This window comes from Leucopleurus acutus, assembly GCF_964270905.1.
Source record: "Leucopleurus acutus genome assembly, chromosome: 16".
In the NCBI taxonomy this organism is placed as follows: Eukaryota; Metazoa; Chordata; class Mammalia; order Artiodactyla; family Delphinidae; genus Leucopleurus; species Leucopleurus acutus.
In genome coordinates, this window is record NC_139158.1 from 36250403 (window position 1) to 36274171 (window position 23769).

General features: G+C 41.5%; 1 protein-coding gene across 1 annotated transcript; it reads right to left on the minus strand.

The window, feature by feature from the left end:
- Positions 1-6825: 6825 nt before the first annotated feature.
- On the minus strand, positions 6826-7777 carry OR1F1 (olfactory receptor family 1 subfamily F member 1; the record flags this gene model as incomplete). The annotated part of the gene is given in 5 exon segments (XM_082857776.1): positions 6826-6942; positions 6944-7282; positions 7286-7672; positions 7676-7711; positions 7715-7777. Coding segments are annotated over 5 exon segments (942 nt in total).
- Between the last annotated feature and the right edge of the window lie 15992 nt (positions 7778-23769).

Consider the following 23769-nt stretch of genomic DNA (forward strand, 5'->3'; position numbering starts at 1 on the left):
CACTTTCTGGTTATAATTATATGAAATTAAAATATATCCAAAAATAAGCAAAACTGAAAAGTATAAACTAGGGAAAGCTAGTTGTAGTATTTGTGAAAGGGTGTCTGACATGCTCAAAAAATATGGTTCAACAATTTGCTATGAAGTCAACATTTAAAGAAATCTCACAAATAACAATAAACAATTTAAGGCTTCCCTGGCTCAGTGGTTAAGAATCCCCCAGCCAATGCAGGGGACACGGGTTCAAGCCCTGGGCTGGGAAGATCCCACATGCCGTGGAGCAACTAAGCGCGTGCACCACAACTACTGAGCCCGTGCGCCACAACTACTGAAGCCCACGCGCCTAGAGCCCGTGCTCCGCAACGAGAAGCCACCGCAATGAGAAGTCTGTGCCTCACAAGGAAGAGTAGCCCCCACTCACTGCAACTAGAGAAAGTCCGCGCACAGCAACAAAGACCCAACGCAGTCAAAAAAAAAGAAAAATTTTTAAGTGAAAAATGCCCAGGAAGGAAAATGTAAATCAAAGATCCTATATCGAGCAAAGCTTTCAAAAAAAAAGCAGAACTGCTCTACAAAAAATACTAAAGGAATTCCTTCAGGCTGAAAGCAAGTGACCCCAGATGGCAATTAAAATCCACACAAACAAAGAGTGCTGATAAAAGTAGATAATTATAAAAGATAAGTGTTTTTTTTTCTCCTTTACTCTCTTAAGTGATTTTGAAAGCAACTGGATAAAATAATATGTAGATAGTGTATTGTTGGGTCTATAGCACAAAGAAATGTAACATATGTGTAATATATTTGCCAATAACAGCACAAAGGAGTTGGGTGTGAGTAGAGCTGTAATGGGCTAAGGAAATGACCACAGATGGTAAGGTAATAATTTAAGAATGTATTGTTGAGTTTATAACATTGATATAATATGTGAACTGATAATACACAAATAATGCTTAAAATGGGGAAAGGGAATAGAGCTATATAGGAGAAGCTTTTCTTTATTTATTTTTTAAATATTTACTTATTATTTTTTTATTTGGCTGTGCTGGGTCTTAGTTGCAGCACGTGGGATCTTCGCTGCAGCATGCGGGATACTTTAGTGGCAGCATGAGGGATCTAGTTCCCTGACCAGAAATCGAACCCAGGCCCCCTGCACTGGGAGCATGGAGTTTTAACCGCTGGACCACCAGGGAAGTCCCGAGAAGCATTTCTTTATATCACGCGAATTAAGTTAGTATAAATCTGAAGCTGATGTTGATAAGTTAAAATGTATATGGTAAAACCTAGAGCAACCACTAAAAAAATCCAAAAAATATAGTGAAAAAAATTACTGGGGTTAAAATGCTACATTAGAAAATATACAATAAATGCAAAAGAGAGCATTAAAGACACACAAAAGACACATAGAAAACAAAGTTAAATGGCAGACATTAATATTAAAGGTGAATGGGTTAAACAATGCAACCAAAAGTCAGAGATCATCACACTGGATTAAAAAACATGATCAAAGTATATGTTATCTACAGGGTACACACTTTAGATTCAAAGACACATTAGATTGAAAGTAAAAGGATGGAAAGAGATGTGTCATGCAAACAGAAACCACAGGAGAGCTGGAGTAGCTATACTAATATCAGACAAAATAGACTTTAAAACAAAAAATGTTACTATAGATAAAGATGGATATCTTATAATGATAAAAGGATAAAACAAGATTATATAAAATTTATAAACACACATGTATCTAATAACATGTATCTAATACATAAAACAAAGGCTGGAGGTGTCTTTCAAACTTTCAAGGAACAGGTACTGTCCATCTTATTATAAAGAATTCTTGGATATATAGACTAAAAATTGAAAATGCTACCATTTATTCCTTTAGACAAAAATATCAATACACAATTATGGCAAACATAAAAAAGAAAATCATATGAAACTCAGAAATGGCCTCTGATTCTGAATTTTGTCCATTTTCATACAAGATATCATCTTACCTATCTCTCTGAAATTAAGGGGAACTGCCCTGTTTTCCTCTTTGTTCCTCAAAATCCAGAGCATTCTGCTCAGTGATGTTTTAACCAGTTTCATCTATTTGTCAATATTTTATTCTCTGCAATCATTTTCAAAATAAATTTAAAGTCATACTTTCAAATAGTAGTAAATTTCCTTTATGTTTTAATTCAAGAACAGGATTACTAGTGAGTACATTTTGCTAGAACAACTTGAAGGAATTACTAGGGGCTGGAAAATAAAATTGTGGAGACTATCCAGCAATTTAGAAAGGTTTTATTACAAAATGTAAGTGGAAAATCAGGATATAAATAAGTATCTGTGTAAAATATCACAGTGCATTGACATAAATGGAACAGAAGGTGGAAAAAATGCAGTTGATTAACACGACTGGGCATTGAGAATTTTGGAGGATATTTTCTCCTTGTTTAACTTACTCATGTGCCTGTCATAATGTTGCGTGATACATAAAGCTCAGATACAAAGGTAAAAAAATAACTAGCTTGATAGGGGTGGTGACGGCGGTGGTGGGATGAATTGGGAGATTGGGACTGACATATATACACTAATATGTAAAAAACAGATAACTAGGGCTTCCCTGGTGGCACAGTGGTTGAGAGTGCGCCTGCCGATGCAGGGGACACGGGTTTGTGCCCCGGTCCGGGAAGATCCCACATGCCACGGAGTGGCTGGGCCCGTGAGCCATGGCCGCTGAGCCTGCGCAAACCAGATAACTAATAAGAACCTGCTGTATAAAATAAATAAATAAAATAAAATTCCAAAAAAAAAAAATAACTAGCTTGAATGTGTGGCAGAATTAGGGCTTCCTGGAGCCCTTAAATGAACCCTCTCCTTCCTGCCCCAACACCAGTCCGACCCTCTCATCACAAGTGCCTGTATCTCTGTGTCTCTGTTGTGAGAAAGAGAAATCAGCCCTGATATCCAGGAACCAGCCTAGCACTCACAGCTAGGTCTTGGTACTTTCTTTCTTTCTTTCTTTCTTTTTTTTTTGCTGTGCCATGCAGCACGTGGGATCTTAGTTCCCTGACCAGGGATTGAACCCATGCCCCCTGCACTGGAAGCACAGAGTCTTAACCACTGGACTGCCAGGGAAGTCCCTTGGTGATTTTTCTTTTTTTTTTTTAACATCTTTATCGGAGTATAATTACTTTACAATGTTGTTTTAGTGTCTGCTGTATAACAAAGTGAATCAGCTATATGTATACATATATCCCCATATCCCTTCCCTCTTGTGTCTCCCTCCCATCCTCCCTATTCCACCCCTCTAGGTGGTCACAAAGCACTGAGCTGATCTCCCTGTGCTATGCAGCTGCTTCCCACTAGCTATTTTATATTTGGTAGTGTATATATGTCCATGCCACTCTTTCACTTCGTCCCAGCTTACCCTTCCCCCTCCCCATGTCCTCAAGTCCATTCCCTACGTCTGTGTCTTTATTCCTGTCCTGTCCCTAGGTTCTTCAGAACCTTTCTTTATTTTTCTTTAGATTCCATATATATGTGTTAGCATACGGTATTTGTTTTTCTCTTTCTGACTTACTTCACTCTGTATGACAGACTCTAGGTCCATCCACCTCACTACAAATAACTCAATTTGTATGGCTGAGTAATATTCCACTGCATATATGTGCCAAATCTTCTTTATCCATTCATCTGTTGATGGACACTTAGGTTGCTTCCATGTCCTGGCTATTGTAAATAGAGCTGCAATAAATATTGTGGTACATGACTCTTTTTGAATTATGGTTTTCTCTGAGTATATGCCCAGTAGTGGGATTGCTGGGTCATATGGCAGTTCTATTTTTAGTTTTTTAAGGAACCTCCATACTGTTCTCCACAGTGGCTGTATCAATTTACATTCCCACCAACAGTGCAAGAGGGTTCCCTTTTCTCCACACTCTCTCCAGCATTTACTGTTTGTAGATTTTTTGATGAGGGCCATTCTGACTGGAGTGAGGTGATACCTCATTGTAGTTTTGATTTGCATTTCTCTAATGATTAGTGATGTTGAGCATCCTTTAATGTGTTTGTTGGCAATCTGTATATCTTCTTTGGAGAAATGTCTATTTAGGTCTTCTGCCCTTTTTTTTTTTTTCATTTTAACATCTTTATTGGAGTATAATTGCTTTACAATGGTATATTAGTTGCAGCTTCACAACAAAATGAATCAGTTATATATATACATATGTTCCCATATCTCTTCCCGCTTGCGTCTCCCTCCCTCCCACCCTCCCTATCCCACCCCTCCAGGCGGTCACAAAGCACCGAGCTGATCTCCCTGTGCTATGTGGCTGCTTCCCACTAGCTATCTACCTTACGTTTGGTAGTGTATATATGTCCATGCCTCTCTCTCTCTTTGTCACCGTTTACCCTTCCCCCTCCCCATAGCCTCAAGTCCATTCTCTAGTAGTAAGTCTGTGTCTTTATTCCTGTTTCACCCCTAGGTTTTTCATGACATTTTTTTTCTTAAATTCCATATATATGTGTTAGCATACGGTATTTGTCTCTCTCTTTCTGACTTACTTCACTCTGTATGACAGACTCTAGGTCTATCCACCACATTACAAATAGCTCAATTTCGGTTTTTTTTATGGCTGAGTAATATTCCATTGTATATATGTGCCACATCTTCTTATCCATTCATCTGATGATGGACACTTAGGTTGTTTCCATCTCTGGGCTATTGTAAATAGAGCTGCAATGAACATTTTGGTACATGACTCTTTTTGAATTATGGTTTTCTCAGGGTATATGCCCAGTAGTGGGATTGCTGGGTCATATGGTAGTTCTATTTGTAGTTTTTAAAGGAACCTCCATACTGTTCTCCACAGTGGCTGTATCAAATTACATTCCCACCAACAGTGCAAGAGGGTTCCCTTTTCTCCACACTCTCTCCAGCATTTACTGTTTGTAGATTTTTTGATGAGGGCCATTCTGACTGGAGTGAGGTGATACCTCATTGTAGTTTTGATTTGCATTTCTCTAATGATTAGTGATGTTGAGCATCCTTTAATGTGTTTGTTGGCAATCTGTATATCTTCTTTGGAGAAATGTCTATTTAGGTCTTCTGCCCATTTTTGGATTGGGTTGTTTGTTTTTTTGATATTGAGCTGCATGAGCTGCTTATAAATTTTGGAGATTAATCCTTTGTCAGTTGCTTCATTTGCAGATATTTTCTCCCATTCTGAGGGGTGTCTTTTCGTTTTGTTTATGTTTTCCTCTTCTGCGCAAAAGCTTTTAAGTTTCATTAGATCCCATTTTTTTTGTTTTTATTTCCATTTCTCTAGGAGGTGGGTCAAAAAGGATCTTGCTGTGATTTATGTCATAGAATGTTCTGCCTATGTTTTCCTCTAAGAGTTTTATAGTGTCTGGTCTTACATTTAGGTCTTTAATCCATTTTGAGTTTATTTTTGTGTATGGTGTTAGGGAGTGTTCTAATTTCATTCTTTTACATGTAGCTGTCCAGTGTTCCCAGCACCACTTATTGAACAGGATTTCTTTTCTCCATTGTATATTCTTGCCTCCTCTATCAAAAATAAGGTGACCATAGGTGCATGGGTTTATCTCTGAGCTTTCTATCATGTTCCATTGATCTATATTTCTGTTTTTGTGCCAGTACCATACTGTCTTGATTACTGTAGCTTTGTAGTATAGTCTGAAGTCAGGGAGCCTGTTTCTTCCAGCTCTGTTTTTCTTTCTCAAGATGGCTTTGGCTATTCGGGGTCTTTTGTGTTTCCATACAAATTGTGAAATTTTTTGTTCTAGTTCTGTGAAAAATGCCATTGGTAGTTTGATAGGGATTGCACTGAACCTGTAGACTGCTTTGGGTAGTATAGTCATTTTCACAGTGTCGATTCTTCCAATCCAAGAACATGGTATATCTCTCCATCTGTTTGTATCATCTTTAATTTCTTTCATCAGTGTCTTATAGTTTTCTGCATAGAGGTCTTTTGTCTCCTTAGGTAGGTTTATTCCTAGGTATTTTATTCTTTTTGTTGCAATGGTAAATGGGAGTGTTTCCTTAATTTCTCTTTCATATTTTTCATCATTGGTGTATAGAAATGCAAGAGATTTCTGTGCATTAATTTTTTATCCTGCTACTTTGCTTGGTGCTTTTTTGATGAACACAGAGAGTTGCACAGAATATCAGTGTCACACAAGGCCATTCTGTGACTGTTACAAAGTAAGACAAAAGAAGACCACTCTGTAAGCATGTGAACACTAAAACATGAACACTGTCCAAGCCACAAAAATGACCAAACTCCCCCTGTGCTGGTGGATATGAGTGACTGCTACTTCTTTGCCAGTCACAGCTTTGGCCTCAGTCTAGTTTTCCCTCCTTCTAGATAAAATATATTAAGATAGTGAACCAAAATTACCCTCACTTTGTGACATCTTTGAATCCAGAGCAAAGACCCAATCCTTACCAAAATCACCTCATACAATCCCAAGTCTTTTAATAAGTCCTTTTGAGCACCTTCCTACTAAGATACCTCACTATTCCCCCCATGGTATGTGTAACTCCCTTGTTACATGAGTAATAAACGCAACTTATTCAACAAGAGGTGTGCTCCTAATGGGTTTTGGCTGGAGGGCACTGACGGTTGGAATAGTCAAGTTATTTGGTACAAGGATCTCTCTTTCCATCTTTAACCTGAAGAGGCTGTATCAAGTTTTGTACTCCCAAGACAGATAGTAGATGATTCTCTTACAAAAGACAAATGTTAACTTTTGCATAATCAAAAAAACAAAAACATGATTTTCTTATAAATTAGTTCCCTCCATGATTTTCTTAGTCTATTTCACTACTGAGTAGAAAAAATTAATAGCAACCACTTTTCCAAGAGCCTCTTTTATGTCCTGGTTTCTCAGGCTGTAGATGAAGGGGTTCAGCATGGGAGTCACCATAGAGACATCGCATCGCAGCAGCTGCTATGTCTATCTCAGCTGAGTGGGAGGATAAAGGGTTGAAATACAGAAATATCATGGTGCCATAGAAGAGGAAAACCATAGCCAGGTGGGAGCCACAGGTGGAGAAGGTTTTCCAACTTCCCTTTGTGGACTGGACTCTCAGGACAGCACAGTTGATAAGGATATATGATACCAGGATGCAAACAAATGGGGTGCTCATTACTGGCCGTGCTTCATTTAGAATCATCACCTCACTGAGGTGTGTATCAGAGCAGGAGAGTTTCAGGAGTGTGGTCACATCACAGAAGAAGTGGGGGATGGCATTGTCTGCACAGAATGAGAGTCAAGCCATCAGCAGGGTATGCAACAGCATATCCAGGTTGGCAATGACCCACGATCCAGTAACCAGCAGGGCACAGAGCTGGTGGGTCATCTTTGTGTAGTAGTGTAAGGGGTGGCATACAGCAACAAAGTGGTCATAGGCCATCACAGCCAAGAGGAAATTGTCCATGTCCATGAACGTGAAAACAAAATACATCTGCGTGAGACACCTAGAGAAGGGGATGGTCTGCTTCCTGAGTATGTGGTTGGCCAGCATCTTGGGGACAGTGGTGGAGGAGAAGCAGATATCCACGAAGGACAGGTTGCAGAGGAAGAAGGACATGGGGATGTGCAAGTGGAAGTCCGTGCTGATGGCCAAGAGGATGAGCAGGTTTCCCAAGACTGTGGCCAGTTACATGCTCAGGAAGAGCACGAAGAGGAGCTGCTGCTGCTAGGGCTGCCTGGAGAGCCCCAGGAGGAGGAACTCAGAGTTACTTGACTGGTTTGTCTCTCCCATGGGGCTGGACTCAGATGCAGAGAAGAGAAGCAGAAGTCAGAAACCTAGAAGCAAAGGGTTTGGGTGCAATAACCCAAGCTCCAGCCATGGTCATGTTAATAAAACCTACATTAGAGTTGCTCAGTCAGAATCTGCCCCTAATCCCTAAACCCTCAACTTCCGACCTCCAGTCCTAGATGATGCTGGTTCCACTGGACTAATTTTTTTAATTATATGAAATACAACATAAAAACAACACACAGGCACATACACAGTCCTTCCCTGACATTATGTGCATCTCTATGAACATTCCCAGGCTTTTGCCCACTTAGTAGATCGTAGAGAGAAGAGAAACAGCTCATTGGTACTGGGTTTATCACAAACAACAGATGAGGGATTCAGGACTTTTACTACTACTCCCTGGATCTGGAAGATTTAACAAAGGAGGTTCTTCAGAGAACTTCACCGGGGACTTCCCTAGTGGCACAGTGATTAAGAATCCACCTGCCAATGCAGGGGACATGGGTTCGAGCCCTGGTCCGGAAAGATCCCACATGCCTTAGAGCAGCTAAACCCACGCACCACAACTACTGAGCCTGCGCTCTACAGCCCGTGAGCCACAACTACTGAAGCCCGCGTGCCTAGAACCCGTGCTCCGCAACAAGGGAAGCCACTGCAATGATAAGCCCAAACATCACATGAAGAGTAGCCTCTGTTCGCCGCAACTAGAGAAAGCCCGCGCGCAAAAAAGAAGACCCAACACAGCCTAAAATAAATAAATTAATTTTTTTTAAAAAAAGAACTTCACCCATAAGTAAAGAAATATTGACATCCCCACTGTTACAATCTTACCTGGGAGAAGTTCGTGCTGTTGCTATCAAGTATTCTTCACCTTTGAGGAACTGGACAGTGCTCCTCTTTATTATAAGGTTTGGAAAGTCTTGGAAATATAGGTAGGTCCTAAGCAAATGAGGAGTGGAGATTCATGGCCTTAGCTCTCCGTGCAGGATGTTTGGGGGTATCAGAGATGGATATTTACAGTAGCCTCCATGGCCACTGGGACCAGATTCCCTGAGAGCCTTATTAGAGACAAGCAGAAAGTAATTGTCCCACCTATTTCCTGGTCCCCATGAGCCCAACCATGATGAATGACAAAGCATATGATCTAACTCCTGGGTCAGAACTTGGAGATAAAGCAATCTGGGTGGAAGAAGTCCCAGAGAAAACTCCCTGAGATTTCCAAATTCATCACCTTGCTGATCTGGGCTTATGTTTATGTATTTGAAAGTTCAGTTATTAAAAGATTTTTCTTCTCATTTTCTTAGCTCAGAAACTGGGGTTATTGCAGTGTTATCTGAGTCAACCCCTAATATCTATCCAGTCATTTACTGATTAGAGCTAGTGATGCATTTGCAGACGGGGATGCTGGGGTTGGGTGGGGGTGGAAGTACAGAGTTGTGCTTAATCCTGTAAAGCATTTGATGTAAAGGATTAGCCTCGTGGGAGAGATGTATCAGAGAGCACAGCATACCAGGATTGAGAAACTCCAGGCTCCCAGAGTAGACTTCTTTGGAGATGTCTTTGCAGCTCACAGTGGATCACCCTTTTCTGAGGATGGTCCCCAATCCACAGAGTCACAGGGGTGTGAGCTCCAGCAGCCCAATTTATAGTCCACCACCTCCTGCCCAGTGAGGATTCACGATTGGATTTGGGAACCTGGCACTGAGGCTGCGGACCTGCGGGTCATTCTCAGTATGACTTGGCCTGGATGTGGAAATCCAGAAGCTTGCAACTCTCTCCTGACTGCCCCATAGATGGAGAAGCAAAAGTCTATGCAGAAAGGCCAAAAATGCACACACAGAGAGAGAAATAATGATGAGATGGAAAGAGTACTAGTGGTGGCCCAGTTCAGGGTTCAAGTCCTTTTCTGATGATTGGTTACATTGTGGTAGTTCTTAGACGAAAATAATAAAACCAAAGTCATGCTGATTAAGCAGAAAAGGATTTCTTGAAAATGATAGCTCATACTTCAAAACCACGGAGCAACTGGAGAAGCAGGCTCAGGAGGTCACTCGGTGCCCAAATCATACCACAGCACAGGTTTGATTAGCATGTTCCTGCTGCCTCCAAGCATAAATCTTACAGTTCATGGCTCTGACACAGCTAGCCACTGGACATAGGGTGCCACCAGTAGCACTGTTACCCGGGGATCCATTTTGCTGCAATGGCTGCCACTGCTAGAAAAATTTCCTCCGTGTCTCCCTTTCTTTGTGTCAAAGGCTGAGTCAGGATATCTAATGGGTAGGCACATGCCCACAGCTTAGCTGCTACAGGGGCTGTGAGATAAGTTATTCAGGGTTTCCTGTGATACAGGAAGAAGTAGGATTTTCTTCCCAACAAGAATGATGAAGTAGGGTATTACCTGAGCTTTGGAAGGGGTCACAGAAGTTGGGAAGCCAAAAAACAAGATAAATGCCCACTAGAATCCACCCCTCCAGTTGTATAACATTAACACACATCCCTCTTACCAACTTACCCTTCAGTAGAATAGCAATTCTCTGGTCTAACATAATACAACTATCCTTCTCACAACAGGGGAACAACTCAAAATCCCATCAGTTACTGTATCCAGGTCCCAAACCAAGATCTTTCCTGATCCAATCATGATTCCATCCTGACATTCTATAACTTCGGAATCAAACCTGAAAGCTAACCAATAACTACATATCCTATGTATATGTAAAACAGAGGGAGGAAGGGAGAGAAAAGAAGAAAGCTAGGTAGCTAAAATACATAAATATATAGGTAACAAAGGAAGGAGGAAAATATGACTGATAATGTAATCTTCATTTCCACAGGTAGTCATGAACAATTAATTGATATTAATAATGTTCCTTAACTACAATCTAATTCATGTTCCCTTTATCTTTAGCCAGCATCTCAGCTACGCAAGATTTTAAAAATCTGAATAGTGACTTTAATTCTCGTGTGGGAGATATCTGACATCCTTATGATCTTGCCCATATAAGATTGTCCTAGTCTTTCATTAACTGCCATCACTGGACATGGCAATTCCAGAATCCTCTCAAGGAGATCTTTCCATCCATTATCCTCTCTGCTACCACTGTGTAGCAGAAAAACTATTTTCTACTGATAGTCAAAGTTATAACAATATTAGAATCTCCTTTTGGTCAGTTTATCCAAGTAGCAAAAGGAGCCCAAATTGGCCAGCAAGAAGTCTCTTCAGAGCCCAGTGTTGCTGGGATAAAAAGCAAAATTTTGCAAGTAGATCATTAGGTATTACAAAAAGAGGTGCCCACTTTTACCTCTTGTTTCCTTGCCCCATAAATTCCTGGTTGGGAGAAAGTTCAGCACATATTGTCCACTGGTATGAAACTTATACTGTATCCTGTAAAACAGCACCCTAACCTTACAGGGTAACATCAAAAATTGAGGTACCAAAATTGAGTCTTTAAAAGACCATTTCTCTGTTCCATAAGGTCAACTGCTTCTGGTGATGGTGTAAAAGTAAATGCTCGGACTTTCCTGGTGGTCCAGCAGTTAAGACTCCGTGCTCCCAATGCAGGGGCCCCAGGTTTGATCCCTGGTCAGGGAACTAGATCCCACATGCTGCAACTAAAGATCCAGCATGCCCCAACTAAAGGTCCCACACACCACAACGAAGACCCTGCCTGTCACAATTAAGACCCTGTGCAGCCAAATGAATGTATTTTTTAAATTTACCCCCAAAGTCCTTTAAAAAAAAGAAAGTAAATGCCAAAGAATCCTATGGACACTAGCCTTATCCCTTGTATTAGTCATCTATTGTCAAGTAACAAGTTACACCAAAACTTTGCAAGTTAAAACAGTAAACATTTATCTCACACAGTTCCTATGGGTCGGGAATCTGGTAATGGTTTAGCTGAATGGTTCTGGATCAGGGCTTCTCATGAGATTGCAGTTAAGTTATCTGCAGGGGCTCAGTCATCTGAAAGCTTGACCGTGGGTGGAGGATGAGTGTCCAAGATGGTTCCTTCACATTGCTATTGGCAGGAAGCCTCAGTTCCTCTCGTGGACTTCTCCATAAAGCTAACTTGATAGGTCCTTGTAACAAAGTAGCTGGTTTCCCCCTGAGCAAGTGATTCAAGACAGCAAGATACAAGCCACAATATCTTTTATGAGGGAGCTCCAGAAGTTAAACAGCAACATTTCCACAACATCCTATAGTTCACACAGTGCTACGGATTGAATGTGTTCCCACAAAATTCATATGTTGAAATCCCAACCCCCAGGGTGATGGTATTAGGAGTTGAAGCCTTTGGGAAGTGATTAGGTCATGAGGGGAGAGCCCTCACCAACAGGATTAGTACCCTTATAAAAGAGGCCTGAGAAAGCTCCCTTGTCCCTTCCACCATGTGAGATGGAACCGCTATCTATGAACCAGGAAGTGGGCTCTCACAAGACAACAAATGTGCCAGCATCTTGATTTTGGACTTTCCAGCCTCCAGAACTGTGAAAAATAAATTTCTGTTATGTATCAGCTACCTAGTCCATGGTTTTGGCTGTGCTGGGTCTTCGTTGCTGTGCAGGTATTTTATCTAGTTGCGCTGAGTGGGGGCTACTCTTCGTTGTGGTGCACGGGCTTCTCATTGTCGTGGCTTCTCTTGTTGCGGAGCACGGGCTCTAGGTGTGCAGGCTTCAGTAGTTGTGGCATGTGGGCTCAGTAGTTGTGTCTTGCAGGCCCTAGAGCTCAGGCTCAGTAGTTGTGGCACATGGGCTTAGTTGCTCCGTGGCATGTGAGATCTTCCCAGGCCAGGGCTCAAACCCATGTCCCTTGCATTGGCAGGAAGATTCTTAACTACTGTGCCACCAGGGAAGCCCCCAGTCCATGGTATTTTGCTACAGAAGCCCGAATGGATTAAGACACAAAGTCAGCCCAATTCAGGATGTGAAGGGATTACACAAGACTAGGATCGCTGGGGACCATCTTGACAACTGTCTACCACATTCCTTTTATTATAAAGTGAGTTCCTTGGTTAGAAACGATGTTGGTGGGATGCCAAGTTGATGAATAGATCCATTCATCCCTAACACACATCCTATTAGTCTTTTTTTTTAACATCTTTATTGCAGTATAATTGCTTTACAATGGTGTGTTAGGTTCTGCTTTATAACAAAGTGAATCAGCTATACATATACATATGTTCCCATATCTCTTCCCTCTTGTGTCTGTCCTATTAGTCTTTCAACCTCAGGTTGATTAAGCACTTTCTGTGTACATCGGTTGGTTTTCCTTTCCTGAATACTTCTGCACATTCCAAGATACCCATGCTCACCATAGGTTTTCTACCTATATCATCTTGATTAAGTAGTAGGTGATGCCTGGGATGTCATAAATATCCCGAGTCTGACTCACAAGGCTCAAATCTTAACATCTCCTTTACATCTGCAGAACCAGCCAATTACATACATCAACGTTGCCTCCTAGACTAGAAATCTTGGGAAGCTTAAAACAACGATTCTCAAACATTAACGTGCACAGAAATCACCTGCAATGTTGTTAAAGTGAAGATTCTGACTCAGGAAGTCTGGAAAGGAGCCTGAGATTACGCATTTCTAACAATCAGCCAGGCAATGATGCCTGGTCCTCGGATCACACTGAGTAGTAGCAAGGGCTCAGCACTGGAGTAAAAGGAGCCTTTAATCTAAGATGGGTACACCTGTTTTTGCGATACTGGCTTCCCAGCCAACCTCGCTTTTTGAAAGGATTTCCGGATTGGAAGTCAGACCTTGACTTCCGACGGTCCCAGCCTGTGGAAGCAAGAGACAAGAATCTTGAACACCTCGTGACCCATCCTAACCGGGAAGGGCAGACAGAAGGGGCAGAGACCAAAAGGACCGGGATCAGGTGAAATGTGGAAGGCTCATGGGACCCGCCAGTTGCCCAGGTTTGGCGGGCACCAACCCCTGAGTTTCTCCTTATACCATTTCGGGGTAAAGAGTCAGAGCCACTTACTGCAACGCAGAACACCCTCTCCTTACTGGAGCTCCCAGCCCGCAGTACTTTCGGTGAATGACGCAGTTGCGCTTTCCCAAAGAGATTGTGCAGAGCTGAGGCCCCGCCCCCTCCTTTCTAATTGGGCAGGAGCACGTGGGGTGTGGGGGTGGGGGCGCTGGTCCGCTATTATTGGATAATTAAAGAAAGGTCTGCAAGGGTCGGGGCAAGGAGAGCCATACAACGCAGCCTCTGATTGGTCCCGGTCGGTCGAGGGCGTGTGCAGCGCTTCGGAGAAAGAGGTCCGCCGAGTCTGCGCCTCCCGCGCTGCGCCTGCGCGTGAGGGGCCAGAATAGGGAAGTCCTCTTACGTGCGGAAGACTCTTGACACTGAGGGGATGGCAATGGAGGTGCAAAGCTCCAGGGGTCCCCAAAAGCTTAATATTCAAGATAAATCATATTTCAATGCAGTGGTTTTAAAAGCAAAATTAGTGCAAGAAATCTTCGAACAAAATATCAAAAATTTAAAGACAAGATCAGTAAGATGGATGTTAATTTAATAGTATTTAAAGAGCTTCGGTTGATTGAGAGAAATTGTCAAAAATGGTAGTTCTCTCTGTTGAGACCGAGTTGGGCAAAGAAGTAGATTTTAAAAATATTACTGATGTTTGGGCTTCCCTGGTGACGCAGTGGTTGAGAATCTGCCTGCCAATGCAGGGGACACGGGTTCTGAGCCCTGGTCTGGGAAGGTCCCACATGCCGCGGAGCAACTAGGCCCGTGAGCCACACTACTGAGCCTGCGCGTCTGGAGCTTGTGCTCTGCAACAAGAGAGGCCGCGACAGTGAGAGGCCAGCGCATCGCGATGAAGTGTGGCCCCCACTCGCCGCAACTAGAGAAAGCCCTCGCACAGGAACGAAGACCCAACACAGCCAAAAATTAATTTAATTAATTAAATTTTAAAAAAAGAAAAGAAACTTGTTTAAAAATATATATATATTACTGATGTTTGGTTCCACTAAAACTAGTGTCAAATATACACACTAGCCAGACATTAGTTAAAACAGTGAAATCGATTTTATTACAGTAGTTCCCCCATTTATCCTTGGTGGGGGTAGGGTCCAAGACCCCCAGTGGCTGCCTGAAACTATGGATCTACTGAGCCCTATGTATACTATATTTTCATACACATACATACCTATGATAAAGTTTAATTTATTAATTAGGCATAATAAGAGATTAACAATAATAATAATAAAATAGAACAATTATAACAATATACTGTAATAAATGTTATCTGTTATGGTTCTCTCTCAAAATAACTTATTGTACAAGTCTAATGCCCGTCCATCTTAACTAAGCACTCATTACACACTGTGGCATATTTTTTATAAATGGCATATTCATTTCTAATATGTATGTATATAAACTTATTTATTCATCTATTTTTGGCTGCGTTGGGTCTTTGTTGATGGGTGCAGCCTTCCTCTAGTTGCAACGAGCGGGGGCCGCTCTTCGTTGCGGTTGTGCAGGCTTCTCACTGTGGTGGCTTCTCGCAGAGCAAGGGCTCTAGGTGTGCGGGCTTCAGTAGTTGTGGCACATGGGCTCAGTAGTTGTGGCTCGTGGGCTCTAGAGTGCAAGCTCAGTAGCTGTGGTGCATGGGCTTCACGGCATGTGGGATCTTCCCGGACAGGCGGATTCTTAACCACGGAGCCACCAGGGAAGTTCCATGGCTGTAACTTTTGCAATTTGGGGTGCAACAGCAAAACTAGTGGGAGGCCCGTGCACCGTGGCGAGGAGTGGCCCCCGCTCGCGGCAGCTGGAGATGGCCTGCGCGCAGCGGCGAAGACCCAACGCAGCCAGAAATGGAAGTGAATGAATGAGTGAATTTATTAAAAATAAAATAAAATACATTAAAACATGCACATAGGCTTCAATATGGCTTGAAAGGTGGTAGAGAGCTGAGACAAGCCCATCAACCTTCAGGAAACTTTCTCCTCTTCTCCCCATACTGATTCAGTCATATAATAATTTACTCAGGCAAATAATAATTATTGAGCAACCACTACATCCCAGGTACTGTTGAAAAAACTGGGTTCCTGCGGTCATGGAGATACAGCCTAGTCAGGGTAGGGGGCATGAGGAGAGAAACAAAAAACAAAATAATTTCTTCAGGGTATTGATTTCTGCTATTTACTCATTCTTCATGAAACATTACACACTTCACGTGAACCAGACCCAGTGCCCAACACTGAGTGTACAAACGTGAATAATGACCCATTTCTTATCACAAGGATGGAAGACCCAAGAATGAATGCAAACAACTGCAGGAGAAGATTGTACAGGAAAAGACAAGCAATTCTACTGGGATGACATTTAATTTCCAAGGGCTGCCATAACAAAGTAGCACAAACTAGGGGCTTCCCTGGTGGTGCTGTGGTTAAGAATCTGCCTGCCAGTGCAGGGGACATGGGTTCGAGGCCGGGTCCAGGAAGATGCCACATACCGGGGAGCAACTAAGCCCATGCGCCACAACTACTGAGCCTGCACTCTGGAACCTGCAAGCCACAACTACTGAAGCCTGCACGCCTAGAGCCCGTGCTCCACAACAAAGAGAAGCCACTGCAAAGAGAAGCCTGTTCACCGCAACGAAGAGTAGTCCCCACTCACTGCAACTAGAGAAAGCCTGTGTACGGCAACAAAGACCCAACGCAGCCAAAAATAAATAAATAAAAAAATTTAAATGCTACAAAGTACCACAGACTAGATGGCTATAAACAACAGAAATTTATCTCACAGTTCGGGAGGCTAGAAGTCCAAAATAAAGGTGTTGGCAGAGTTGATTCCTTCTGGAGGTTCTGAGGGAGAACCTTTTCTACCTTCTGTAGCTGCAGCAACACCTGGGATCTTTTAAGGTTGCTTAGTGCCAGCAATCCAGGTGATGCTTGTAAATGCATGCCTTACTCCAATCTCTTGTGTTTACAAGAACTTCACAACCACTGGGACCAGATTCCCTGAGAGGCTCATTAGAGAAAAGGATAATTGTCTTGCCTACTTCTTGGTCCCTTTGTACCAAATGATGATGATAAAGAATATTGTTTAAGGTTTAGATATAACTCTTGGGTCAAAACTTGAAGATATTACAAATGAAGCCAGGGCTATGGAGATAAATCCCAGACAAAATTCCCTGGGACCTCAAACCTGGGACCTGGCTGATCTGGGCCTGTGCCCATAGATGGGGAAATTCAGTTATTAAATCCTAGCTCTCCTCACTTCCTGCGTTCAGACCTGGGGCTATTCTTGAGTTTCCTGTGTAATTCTTGCTTTCTTATGTCTGGTTATATCCAGAGAAGATAAGTGATGCCTAATCGTCTCCATTGTGCAGATGGGAATATTGAGAACCCATTACAGAGCCGAGCTTAATTTATGATCACACCTGGGTTAAAGGACAACCTGATTCTAAGGGAAGTTGTCTCCAGGAGAACGCAGCATACTGTGATTTACGGACTCCAAGCCCCAAGGCAGATACCTTTTGGACTGTCTGTCCAGATTACATTGTTTACCTTTTTTCTGAATGGAACCCCTAATTCACATAGTAGTGACCGTGGGGCCCCAGCAACCATATTTATACCACATCCCTCTCTTCATCATAGCTGGTTAGACCAGGGTATTTGGAACTAGGCTGAGGGAGAGCCAGTCCATATCACTATGTGGCTTGGCTGGAATGTGTAAATCCAACCCTCTTCTGCCTGCCCATTGCTATCCTATGGACTGAGGAGCAGAGAAGTGCTGAAGGAACAAACACAGAGAGAGGAGAAGATATTAGTTGGAGAAAACCCTCATGGTTTTCTAATTCTGGGTTCGAGTCTTTACCTGATGACTGGTTACATTCCAAAATGTTTCACTCGGGGTTCTTAGTCACAAATAATAAAAACCAATATGGCTAATCTGAGCAGAAGATTTAAAAAATTAAAAAAAAACTTCTGGGCTTCCCTGGTGGCGCAGTGGTTGAGAGTCCGCCTGCCAATGCAGGGGACGTGGGTTCGTGCCCCGGTCGGGGAAGATCCCACATGCCGCAGAGCGGCTGGGCCCGTGAGCCATGGTCGCTGAGCCTGCGCGTCCGGAGCCTGTGCTCCGCAACGGGAGAGGCCACAACAGTGAGAGGCCCGTGTACAGTAAAAAAAAAACTTCTAAAAAAATATTGAGTCCATCAAAGGATGAATGGATAAGTAAATTGTAGCTGGGTGGAGGAATAGATTGGGAGTTTGGGATTGACATGTACACAGTACTATATTTAAAATAGATAACCAACAAGGACCTATGGTATAGCACAGGGAACTTGGCTAAATATTCTGTAATAACTTAAATGGGAAAAGAATTTGAAAAGAATGGATACTTGTATGGGTATAACGGAATCACTTTTCTGTACACCTGCAACTAACACATCATTGTTGATCAACTATACTCCAATATAAAATTAAAAAATTTTAAATTGTATAAATAAATAAATAAATAAATAAACAAATTTTATTTATACAATGGGATATTATTCAGCCATAAAAAGGAATGAAGTCATGATACATATTACAACCCATATGAACCTCAAAATCATTATGCTAAGTAAAAGAAGACAGACACAAAAGGTCACATACTGTATGATAGGACATCCGGGTGGAGGGGCCCAAGAGTCAGATGTTTTGGACCTGTGACTCAGGCAAGGGTCCAGCTTCACATGGTTCAGTAGTCATCAGCACATAAGTTTATCTGAGGCCATGAGAGTGAATGTGATTGTCCATGGAAAGGGAGTAACACGAGAAGGAAAAAAAAAATCCAAGAATAAAACCCATGAGGGTAATAACATATAGTGAGGTGACAGAAATAGAGGCCAGCAAATGTGATCTGTAAAGGTAGAAATCAGGAAACAATCAGTGTACAAGAAGGAAGTGGTGTCTCACAAGCCAAGAGCTAAGTTTCAAAAAAAAAAAACCATATCAGTAATGTATTATCATAGTAATAGTATGTGACAAAACTCCCCAACCTCAATGGAATAGAAAAGCAATAACCTCCTATTCACTGGTCTCAAGGTCAAATTCAGCTTCAGACTGTGGGCCATCTGGGCTTGACAACAGGCTGTGGGCCAGGCTCACGTCCTCTCTTCTTGTGTCCTCCTGGGTATCAGGCTGGAGGGACAGCAGCGACCCAGAGCATGGTCTCCTGATGGAGCAATGGACTGCGGGTGGGCAAACCCAACCCCAAGTCCATTTGAAGCCTCTCCTTAGGTCACCTGCACTGATATCCCATTGGCCAAAACCCAAGTCAAGGGTCAGGGAAGGGCACTCCATCTGCCATGAGGCCATGTAAAGGGCATGGATATATAATGGTATTATAGGCAAGTGAAAGACTGAGTTTCATCATTCATTCTACCATACAAACCTAGTGGTAAACAATGCCAATGAGACAGATAAATTAAGCAAAGAAGTAGATGACATCAATTATATTTTGTAAAATTATTTTTTAAAGAAAACACTACGTGATGTTTTCAGAGTATAATTTTATAATACGGTAAATGCAATCCAGCCTGGTAGTTAAGCATATGTGTTTTGGTCAGCCAACATGGCTTAGTTGTACTTATTGTTAGAATATCATTATAATTAAAATGTTAAATGAAAAAGTGAGATAGAAAAATATTCAGAATGCAGGGTTTTTAGATAGTTTTCTTTCTTCGTAATAACTCTCTGCTTTTTCCAAAAGTTTCTTTAATAGGCATTGTGAGAACTGTGAGGGGTCTGAGATTTTTCCCTATTAACTAGTCTAGTCTTTCAGGTTCATGGATGGTAGCAGAAGACATAAGACTGTTAGGTCAAAGACAAAGAACTTTAAGGCATAACTCAGAGATATTGCAGTTCAGTTCCAGACCACCAAAATAAAGCAAATATCAAAATAAACCATGTCACATGAATATTTTGGTTTCCAGTGCATATAAAAGTTATGTTTACACTGTATTGTAGTCTACTGTGTGCACTAGCATTATGCCTTTAAAAAAATGTACGTACCGAGCGGAAGCAAGAAGAACTACAATCCTGCAGCCTGTGAAACAAAAACCACATTCACAGAAAGATAGACAAGATTAAAAGGCAGACGGCTATGTATAAGATGAAGGAAAAAGATAAAACCCCAGAAAAACAACTAAATGGGGCTTCCCTGGTGGCGCATTGGTTGAGAGTCCGCCTACCGATGCAGGGGTCACGGGTTCGTGCCCTGGTCCGGGAAGATCCCACATGCCGTGGAGCGGCTGGGCCCATGAGCCATGGCCACTGAGCCTGCGCATCCGGAGCCGGTGCTCTGCAACAGGAGAGGCCACAACAGTGAGAGGCCCATGTACCGCAAACAAACAAACAAAAAAACCAAACAAACAAACAACTAAATGAAGTGGAGATAGGCAACCTTCCAGAAAAAGAACTCAGAATAATGATAGTGAAGATGATCCAGGACCTGGGAAAAAGAATGAAGGCAAAGATCAAGAAAATGCAAGAAATGTTTAACAAAGATCTAGAAGAATTAAAGAACAAACAAACAGAGATGAACAATACAATAACTGAAATGAAAACTACCCTAGAAGGAATCAGTAGCAGAATAACTGAGGCAGAAGAACGGATAAGTGACCTGGAAGACAGAATGGTGGAATTCACTGTTGTGGAACAGAATATAGAAAAAAGAATGAAAAGAAATGAAGACAGCCTAAGAGACCTCTGGGACAACATTAAACGCAGCAACATTCGCATTATAGAGGTCCCAGAAGGAGAAGAGAGAGAGAAAGGACCTGAGAAAATATTTGAAGAGATTATAGTCAAAAACTTCCCTAACATGGGAAAGGAAATAGCCACCCAAGTCCAGGAGGCACATAGAGTCCCAGGCAGGATAAACCCAAGGAGAAACATGCCGAGACACATAGTAATCAAACTGGCAAAAATTAAAGACACAGGAAAATTATTGAAAGCAGCAAGGGAAAAATGACAAGTAACATACAATGGAACTCCCATAAGGTTAACAGCTGATTTCTCAGCAGAAACTCTACAAGCCAAAAGGGAATGGCATGATATACTTAAAGTGATGAAAGGGAAGAACCTACAACCAAGATTACTCTACCCAGCAAGTATCTCATTCAGATTCGATGGAGAAATCAAAAGCTTTACAGACAAGCAAAAGCTAAGGGAATTCAGCACCACCAACCAGCTCTACAACAAATGCTAAAGAAACTTCTCTAAGTGGGAAACACAAGAGAAGAAAAGGACCTACAAAAACAAACCAAAACAATTAAGAAAATGGTCATAGGAACATACATATCGATAATTACCTTAAACATGTATGGATTAAATCCTCCAACCAAAAGACACAGGCTTGATGAATGGATACAAAAACAAGACCCATATATATGCTGTCTACAAGAGACCCACTCCAGACCTAGGGACACATACAGAATGAAAGTGAGGGGATGGAAAAAGATATTCTATGCAAATGGAAATCAAAAGAAAGCTGGAGTAGCAATACTAATATCTGATAAAATAGACTTTAAAATAAAGAATGTTACAAGAGACAAGGAAGGACACTACATAATGATCAAGACATCAATCCAAGAAGATATAACAATTACAAATATATATGCACCAAACATAGGAGCACCTCAATACATAAGGCAACTATTAACAGCTATAAAAGAAGAAATCGACAGTAACACAATAATAGTGGGGGACTTTAACACCTCACTTACACCAATGGACAGATCATCCAAAATGAAAATAAATATGGAAAAGAAGCTTTAAATGACACAATACACCAGATAGATTTAATTGATATTTATAGGACATTCCATCCAAAAACAGCAGATTACACTTTCTTCTCAAGTGCGCACGGAACATGCTCCAGGATAGATCATATCTTGGGTCACAAATCAAGCCTCAGTAAACTTAAGAAAATTGAAATCATATCAAGCATCTTTTCTGACAACAACGCTATGAGATTAGAATCAATTACAGGGAAAAAAACGTAAAAAACACAAACACATGGAGGCTGAACAATACATTATTATATAACCAAGAGATCACTGAAGAAATCAAAGAGGAAATCAAAAAATACCTAGAGACAAATGACAATGAAAACACGACGATCAAAACCTATGGGATGAAAAAAAAAAAAACCTATGGGATGCAGCAAAAGCAGTTCTAAGAGGGAAGTTTATAGCTATACAAGCCTACCTCGAGAAACAAGAAAAATCTCAAATAAACAATCTAACCTTACACCTAAAGGAACTAGAGAAAGGAGAACAAACAAAACCCAACAACAAAACCCAAAGTTAGCAGAAGGAAAGAAATCATAAAGATCAGAGCAGAAATAAATGAAATACAAACAAAGAAAGCAATAGCAAAGATCAATAAAACTAAAAGCTGGTTCTTTGAGAGGATAAACAAAATTGATAAGCCATTAGCCAGACTCATCAAGAAAAAGAGGGAGGACTTCCCTGGTGGTGCAGTGGTTGGGAGTCCACCTGCCGATGCAGGGGACACGGGTTCGAGTCCTGGGCGGGGAAGATCCCACATGCCGCAGAGCGGCTAAGCCCGTGCACCACAACTACTGAGCCTGTGCTCTGGAGCCCACGAGCCACAACTACTGAGCCCACGTGCCACATCTACTGAGGCCCGCGTGCCTGGAGCCTGTGCTCTGCCACAAGAGAAGCCACCGCGATGAGAAGCCCGTGCACCTCAACGAAGAGTAGCCCCTGCTCGCCGCAACTAGAGAAAGCCCGTGAGCAGCAATGAAGACCCAACGCGGCCAAATATAAATAAATAAAATAAAATAAATTTATTTAAAAAAAGAAAAAAAAAGAGAAGAAAAACAGGGAGAGGACTCAAATCAATAAAATTAGATATGAAAAAGGAGAAGTTACAACAGACACCGCAGAAATACAAAGCATCCTAAGAGACTACTACAAGCAACTCTATGCCAATAAAATAGACAACCTGGAAGAAATGGACAAATTCTTAGAAAGGTATAATCTTCCAAGACTGAACCAGGAAGAAATAGAAAATATGAACAGACCAATCACAAGTAATGAAATTGAAACTGTGATTAAAAATCTTCCAACACACAAAAGTCCAGGACGAGATGGCTTCACAGGTGAATTCTATCAAACATTTAGAGAAGAGCTAACACCCATCCTTCTCAACTCCTCCAAAAAATTACAGAGGAACACTCCCAAACTCATTCGATGAGGTCACCATCACCCTGATACCAAAACCAGACAAAAATACTACAAAAAAAAGAAAATTACAGACCAATATCACTGATGAATATAGATGCAAAAATCCTCAACAAAATACTAGCAAACAGAATGTAACAACACATTTAAAAGATCATACACCATGATCAAGTAGGATTTATTCCAGGGATGCAAGGATTCTTCAATATATGCAAATCAATCAATGTGATACACCATATTAACAAACTGAAGAATAAAAACCATATGATCACCTCAATAGATGCAGAAAAAGCTTTTGACAAAATTCAACACCTATTTATGATAAAAACTCCCCAGAAAGTGGGCATAGAGGGAACCTACCTCAACATAATAAAGGCCATATATAACAAACCCACAGCAAAATCATTCTCAATGGTGAAAAACTGAAAGCATTTCCTCTAAGATCAGGAACAAGACAAGGATGTCCACTCTCACCACTATTATTCAACATAGTTTTGGAAGTCCTAGCCACGGCAATCAGAGAAGAAAAAGAAATAAAAGGAATACAAATTGGAAAAGAAGAAGTAAAACTGTCACTGTTTGCAGATGACATGATACTATACATAGAGTATCCTAAATATGCCACCAGAAAACTACTGGAGCTAATCAATGAATATGGTAAAGGTGCAGGATACAAAATTAATGCACAGAAATCTCTTGCATTCCTATACACTAATGATGAAAAATCTGAAAGAGAAATTAAGGAAACACTGCCATTTACCACTGCAA